The 8,138-nt window shown below is 42.4% G+C and overlaps 1 protein-coding gene across 1 annotated transcript in view; it reads left to right on the top strand.

The window, feature by feature from the left end:
• Positions 1-4,951: 4,951 nt before the first annotated feature.
• The window catches only part of Heca (hdc homolog, cell cycle regulator), a 44,275-nt gene continuing 41,088 nt past the window's right edge, over positions 4,952-8,138 (top strand). The window contains exon 1 of the mRNA XM_076858197.2: positions 4,952-5,311. Within this exon, the coding sequence (XP_076714312.2) occupies positions 5,041-5,311 (271 nt within the window). The 5' untranslated portion in view covers positions 4,952-5,040. The remainder of the gene's footprint in view (positions 5,312-8,138) is intronic.

Genomic DNA, 8,138 nt, shown 5'->3' with positions numbered 1-8,138 from the left:
TGTGCTTGTTGTCACCCCATCTCCCATTAGAATTTAATGTCTTTGAGTTTGGCTTATTTGTTTTTGCATATTTATGGAATTTGCAAACAACACATTCTTGATGATAGGTTGATGGGAAGAAATATAAAATCTGAAAGATAGGATTCCAGTCTTTGGAGAACTTAAAAAATACTTGGGGAGATAAATGTTCTCTCTGAAGTGAAAATATAATGGAAAGACAGCCCATAAATCAAATACTTGATGCCATGCTATAAAAAATGTCATTTAGAATCTCTTTTGACTTGTACTCCCAATGAGAAAAGGATCTTAAATCATGATCCAGTGTACAAATTCACACACATATATATATATATATATATATATATATATATATATATATATACATGTGAATATATAACCTACATTTTACAAAATAATACTTATATATCACAACACAATACTAAACTTCTGTTTGCAATGCATTCTAATATTTTCGGTTCTGTTGCAGTTTTCAAAAAATGCTCATAGAACCCTTCTGAAGTGACTGCACATCCTGTTAACAGTGCATGGCCCAAAGTTTGGAAAATATTGATGTAGCCAGGTGGTGAGCTCTGGGCAAATGGGCAGTGAACGAGAATGTGAAGTGGTAGAATCTGTCTTGGAAAAGATCATACTGATCTATCTTTTGAAGGGAGTATCCTGTTGGAAATAATGGGATCTATAACAGTGTTGATGCTGAGTTGGGACAACAGTATGAGCAAAGAAGGCATAGAAATTAGAGTAAGCAGCAAGTTTAGGGGTCTCTGAGGACATAACTCTGACACTTTTTAAAATAAAATCATGGATATAGTGTAAAAAAATCATAATTCAAGGACTGAAAAGAAAGAAGAATGAAATTATGGCATTTTCCAGTAAATGGATGGAAGTGGAGACTATCACACCAAATGAAATAAGCCAATCCCCCCAAAACCAAAGCCCATATGTTCTCTCTGATATGGGATACTAACATACAACAAGTGTGTGTGTGTGTGGGGGGGGGGCAAGAATAGAAGTTCACTGGGTTAGACAAAGGGGATGAAGGGAAGGGAGGGGGGATGTGAATAGGAAGGACAGAATGAATCGAACGTAAATTTCCTATGCTCATTTATGACTACACCACCAGTGAAATTCCACATCATGTACAACTAAAAGAATGGGATCCTAATTAAAATAAGTTATACTCTATGTATGTGTAATATGTCAAAATACATGCTACTGTCATGAATACCTAAAAAGAACAAATAAAACATTTTATGAAAGGACTGAAAAGAGATTTTGAGGGCAAATATTTGAGAAAACGTTAACATTGATAATTAGGAACAGTCTAATGGTAAAGCAGACCTTATGGCATTTAATAATTGATATTATTATCTGTATTATAACCCCTTTTTTAAAAGTCTTAATAAGTATAATAGTCAGTATTCCTCAAAGAAAACCTGTGGGCATAAGATAGATTATTTCCAGAAGAATATAATGATACATAGAATATACATTGTTCAAGGTATATTTACTTGATAGAGCTATTCAGTTGATCAGGCTTTGGCACCTTTTAGCTTATGTTTTAGGTGGGAACAGCTTTCGTATGCATTAGTGTGTTATTGCCAGAATTCCTTCTGTGTCCCTATAGGATTTTTAGATCAAGATGTATTTTGATTCTCAGTTTCTCACCTCTTGTTCTGTTTGTAAGTATATTAACACATAATTATATACTCTAACCTTAGCTCAAACTCAGGCAAGGCACAAAATGTCAAAGCAACAATACTAGAGCATTCAAACAATGGCCCCTTATTCCAATCCCACCCAGAAGATTAACTCATCCCTTTTCTCAAGGGTGTAAATGGTTTACTTTTGAAGGACTTGATTTGTTGCTGTGCTTATTTTGGGGGGAAGGGTGGGTGAAATTTAAAGGAAAGAAACCTGGATAGAGGGATTTCTGAAGCATATTTCAGAGCCCATGAGCTGATCAAGGAAAATTAAGTAATGAGAAGGCAAGTGCACATGTACCGAGCACAGTGCCTCCACAGTTTTCTAGACCCCTTTTGTTTCCTTCTGGAAGCATCCAAGGGGAGAGGGATCTGCCTCATCATTTGCCATCTTTTGCTTTTTTGGTGTTACTCTCTCTCACCTTCACAATGGTGGGAAAAAGGAAATAGTGGAAAAAAGGGCTAGGAGAGGATTACCATGAAATTTCACACATTATATCGAATGTGAGAGATTATATCCCTTAACTTCATATAAGTTTTGTTTCTAACATCTTGATTTTAGTATATTGTCTTTGCAGCAACAAAACCAGAACTATAGCCTCTTTGAAATTTGACTAAGTCTAAAAATAGATAAGTGAAGTTGAGCATGGAAGAAGTAGCCCAGCTTCTCCTTCCTCCTTTGCATTTTGTTTCAGTTTGAATAAGAAGGTGGCTCACACAATTATCCAGAACAGCAACTGGCTGGATGTCTGTGTGTTTTGAGCCAATTACGATATTTTTGTGGGAAAGTGTCCAATTCTTAAGTCTCAGTTATTTAGAGGTGGGAGACAGCTGGTGTGAATGTCTGTCTGCAGGGTATGTGCATACTAACTGATCAATATGGCATGACAGCAATGTGCATATTCAAGAAAATAATTATCTCAAAAAATTTTTTTTGTAATTTAGTCTAAAACTTCATCATCTTTACCACATTGAAAAAAAAACAAAAGAAGAAAAAAGAAAGGGCAAATCTAATGTCATCAAAATATTTTTAGTTCTCTCAACCACCTCTAGTAAGGTGTATCACTAATGAAATTAAGCTAAGTCTGAATGAGACACTTGGATTTATTATCTTCCTCCACAATTCCACTGTCCTTCCCTGAAATCTCTATTTAATTAACTGCCATCATCATTTTCTCTAGTTTTCAGGATTTCTCGACTTCAATTCTTCATCCCTCATGTCCAAGTGGCCATCAACTCCTGCAACATCTACCCATTTGTCATGCATTTAATAAATACCTACTATATTCCACATTCTGTGTTAGGCACTGAGAATATAATGATGAATGACAGAATTTCTGCTATCATAGTAGGTCCCAGACAAGAAACAATTAAATAGGCAATATCTTTACCTTGTGTTTAAGCTGTTGTGTTGAGAAAGGTACAGGGATCCCATGGGGACAAATCTAGCTTTGGGTTGTCAGAGAGGACTCCTAGAGAACTGATGCTTTAGCCGAGACATTAAGGTTTAGAAAAGTGTAGCCAAATGAATGCTTTAGTCATGCTCCATTGAACAAATTTTTATTGAACACCGACTGTGGTTAAGATTTTATGTTGGACTGCAGAGTTAAAAAGGGGCAATCCCAGCTTTCCTGGTAAATAGAGGATGTTGGGGTTGGTGGGGGAAGACAGACACAAAAATATAGGCACAAAATACCTTCTTTCTTCCTATCTACCTGGTATAACCCTTCTCCAAAGGGTCCATTTCCTTTAAAGTATACTGTATTGGAGAATTAAAATGTGTATCGATTTTCCTATTAACAAATCCAACCATCAATTGTTCTGGAGTATCCAGGGTTCTCCCTGCTTCTCCAGGCTCTGCTCTCCAGAATCCAACCTAGCCAGTACACAGAGGAGGGCACACTTTCCAGCACTTCCTTGTCTCTAGGCTTCACAACACAGCTACAAAACCTTGACTGAACAGCTGGATTAATTAAAGATTACACTACAGGACAGATACACTGTAAAACTGTCAGCTGAAATAGTCTTTCTTCTGTAGTTCATAGGAAAGGGACCTAATTTATAAATTTAACGATGTTATGCTAGCTTTTCCTTGAAGTCCCCAAGAAAGATGAAATGTATCTATGGATATTTTATTGGAGCAAGAGAAAGACAGACAAGAAATAAGTAAACATGTTGAATGCCAACGTAATTAGAGGTAGATAAATAAAGGACAATACTTCTGGCTGCTTTTCTGGGAAGATGTCTTTGGGATCACTTTGAAGGAAGTGATATATGTATTTGGGCTGAGATCTCAGGGATGGGAAGGACCTGGCCTGTGAAAAGGCAGAACACAGCTGCAGAAAGGAGATCACATGAGCTTCTTCCTGGTGATCCCCTGTCCTCATGTCTTCTCAGGTGTCACTTTCTAACTTCCTCTTCCTCACAAGGTGGACACACATCTTTCAAGACAACTCAGTGCTACCTACAGAATTGGGTTCTCCCAAACTGGGCCTGCTGCATAGTCACAGATAGCATTCAGTCAGGTACCCAAATGATGGGTTCTGTTTGAGGGAACTGTTTCTACCACAGACTGTGATGGGTTCATATCAGGGACCCTGCTCCTCATCCCAATTATCCAGAACTCAATCCTATTTCTTTACTGTTACTGAATGGCCAAGCCACCCCATGGTTTGTTAACATGAAATCCTTTCTTTTCCTTTCCTCTTCTAGTCACCTGCTTATTTTTCCAGACAGTATTATTTTAAGCCTCGATTACTTAAAGGTCAGAAAGCCACCAAACAACTTCTGAGTCATTGTAACGTAGTCTGGGCCGCCTCAGAAATGGCGGTCCGCAGACCCAAAGCTCTGCGGGTCCACAACGCAGGATCCCTGATGACGTCACTCGGAGGCGGCGGGGTCCGCGCGGGACGTGACGTCACGCGGGCGGGCCGGCCAGCCGTGAGGTCACCTGGCGGGCGCGGCTAAGCCGAATCCCCAGTGTCGTCACGGGAGGGGGCGGGCCCAGAGCGTGTCAGCGCAGCCAAATCAAAACAAGCCTGAGACCCGCCTTTTCCCTCCGGCTCGGGAGCGTTTCGCTCGCGCCCCGGGCCCGCGGCGCCCGCGCGGCTGCAAGCCTCGGGTGGCCGCGCGCCGGCTCCAGGAAGCCGGAGAGGGCGCGGCGGCCGGGATGGCGCGGCGCGGGCCGCGCGGCTAGACGGCGCCAGAGGAGCCGCTGGCCCGCGCCCTCAGCTCTGCCGACTCTGCGCGGGGCCGGCAGCGACCGCGCCGCGGGGCGCCTCATTCGCTGACGCCGGACACCTGGACCTTCGTGAGCGAGATGCCCAACCCCAAAAACAGCAAAGGCGGCCGCAAAAACAAGCGTGCCAACAGCAGCGGGGACGAGCAGGAAAATGGAGCCGGGGCCCTGGCTGCGGCGGGAGCGGCGGGCGCGGCGGCCGGGGGGGCCCTGGCGGCGGTGGCTGGCTGCGGGGCGGCGGCGGCGGGCACGGCGGGCACCGGGGGCGCGGCGGGCAACGGAGGTGCGGGGACCGGAGCCGCGAACGCCGCGGCCGCCACTGGGACTGCGGCCGCGGGAGACGCCAAGAACGGTAAGACGGGGCAATCTCCAACTTCCTCCTCGACGGGGACGGCGCGGTGGCGGGGCCTTGGGTGGCGCGGGCGGTGCGTGGACAATGCGAGTCAGGAAGTGCTCACCCCGCCCCTCCGCCCCGCGGCGGCTGCCCTTCGCGTTCCCCACGCCTAGTGGCGGGGACCGACCTGCGGGCCCTGCTCGTTGTCGTGCTAGAGACTGCCTGTGCTCCCGACTGCGAGGGTGCCCGGGTGTCGGGCTGTCGCAGGCTCCCTTCCAATCTTGCCCGTAGTGCCCGCTCTGGCGAAGCCCTGTGGGTCCCGGGCCGGAGGAAGGAAAGAGCTGCCCAAGTTGAGAAGAATGATCGAATTGAAAAGTTAGGCACCAGTTCATTCAGTCCTGCGCTCCCCGCACCCCGTCTTTCCGCCCAGTGCAGGGGACCCTTAGTTGCCAGCAAACCCAGGCTTGCTGCGTCGACTGCTGCAGGTGAAGAGGCACTGAGACATTTTTTTACATTAGGGTGTGTGTGCGTGTGTGTGTGTGCGTGTGTATGTGTGTGTGTGTGTGTGTGTGTGTGTGTGCGCGCGCGCGCGCGCGCGCGTTCTCTCTCTTTAATTCTCTGGCTCGCTTGAGGAAGGAAGAGAATCTGAACTTGACTTCCGTTCCCAGCCTGGAGTTAAGAAAAAAAAAATCATCCTCTATAGTTCAGCTTCACATTTTTAGAAAGAAGCCTGATAATCTTACGTGTGTGCTTGCATGCTCCCGTTTGAGAGTACAAGCAGGGAATAGCCAAGATGTGACAGGATTTCTGTTGTCACATCAAACACATGGTTTTCGTTATAGGGTTCTGGGCAAACACTTACTTGGACAGTTCTTGTAATTCCTCTGGTCAGGCAGTGTTTCAGAGAAGAGCATGTAGGTATGTATGTTTTGGTGAATGCAGGTTAGGATCCTTTTATCTACCTTTGAGCACACTGCTTTCAGCTTTAGAAGCCATACTTTATGTAGATCACTTTTTAAAAAGGGCACCTGCACTTAAAAGAGGCCCACAGCGCTGAGAACACAGGAGGTTTAATGTAACCTGTTATGAGGAGAACTGTATGTAGGCCCCCTGCGCTGTGTCTGTGCAATTTTGAAATAGGAAGGTTTATTTCTTTATTTTTGGAGACAACTTAGCTCGTTTGTGAATGTTTGATAATACAACTTTTGGCCAGTCTGTATTCTCCATGTTCTGTTGTTTTTCTAACTCTAAACTTCATTTTGATATTAATGTGGCAGAAAGGAAGGTGCTTAGACTGGCTGAGTAAGACAGACTCTTGGCCCAGGCTTTTGGAGCTTTGTCATTTTGGGAAGATCAGTTTTTCTGAGACTCAATTTCTTCATCCATAACATTGAAAAAAATTTAATTGACCCCTCATAGGGTTATTGTGAGGCTCAGTGTTCCTCTATTAAGTCCTCAGTTCTTGTTATTTTAAAGGCTTGTTATGTGTAATGAATTTAGTAAAGTCCCTCACAAATACTGTGAATAATAGCTATTATTTATTCATTCAAAAAATGTTAATCACTTACAGTGTTAGAGTACTGTGTTAAAAATGTAGGGGATACAGTGGCGATCAACACTGGGTATCTTGGTCCTGTTCTAGTTTACCCCCTACCCCCACCCATTCCTGCGAAAGCTTCAGGTTGGCTCTTCCTCTTTTCTTGTTACAAAAGATGTGATCTCTTTAAAGTGGTTTGAGGAAGTTTTCTTCTTAAGTAGTTGTTACTCCTAGTTCAATAACATTAAATTGGTTATTTTGCCCGATATTACTCTTCTTTGAAGTAGTAAAGTCAAATTTAGCAGTATTATATATGTGTGAAGCTATCATTTTGTGTAGAAACTTGTTTTATTAAATAAATGGGGAAAAGAAGAAATAGGCCAAATATTGCCATTATCAGGATCATAGAAGATACAAACTTGTAGCAGTAAGCTGAATTTTATGATGCCCAGTTGTTGGTTGGTATATATGTGACATGTCAGTGAATGATTCACCTTAGTTTGAAGAACCTGACAATATTTTCTGCATTCAGTGTTATCTGACCATGGATGCTGAGGCCTCCTATGTACAAAATCAATGAATAAGGAAATTGTAAATGCTTTTTAAAAATGTGTATGATGTAGGGTTATGGAAAGGAGGCATTGGTTGAATTTTTACAGAAGGGGGCATCAGATTTGTAAACTCTCAGAATCAACCAAGGTCCAATTAGTTTTTGAAATTTAAAATTACTTGAATTGAGCTATTTTTAGTATTTCTAAATAACAACTAATGTAACTATAACACTAGATTTTGTGATTATGAAAATTATGAATCAGTTTATTTCAAGGAAGTAGTAAATTTATATTGTTAAAACTTCTAAATGGTTTATTCTCATTGATGACTAGTTTTATCTACATCTGCAAACGTGCAAATTTAATGACTTCACTTAAAGATAATAGTTTTTATTTGTAGTTGTTTAGAATTTATAGGATGGTTTAATGTCTTGTAGCTTTTGAACAGTGTGGCTATCAGAACATTGTAACATTAGCCTTTAGTTGTTCCTTCTTTACAAAAGAAGTTGCTAACCAGGGAAAGCTTGCAGAGGCTCTGGCATGGTTGGAATTCAAGTTGAACTGGTTGCTGTTGTGCATTTGAACAAGTAATAGAATATTAAATGTAAAGATATCATACCTCTAATAACAAATTTGTTGGATATAAGTTTGAGATACTAGTTTATGAAACCTTTTCAGGGGGGAATACAAATTAAGGAAACCTCCTCCTACATAGTAAACATGTGTCTGCCCATATTGTAGCATTTCTATTGTAGGT

The sequence above is a fragment of the Callospermophilus lateralis genome, chromosome 6, assembly GCF_048772815.1.
Source record: "Callospermophilus lateralis isolate mCalLat2 chromosome 6, mCalLat2.hap1, whole genome shotgun sequence".
In the NCBI taxonomy this organism is placed as follows: Eukaryota; Metazoa; Chordata; class Mammalia; order Rodentia; family Sciuridae; genus Callospermophilus; species Callospermophilus lateralis.
The sequence above is the reverse complement of the archived record's forward strand: the minus strand, read 5'-3'. Positions and strand labels throughout refer to the sequence as shown.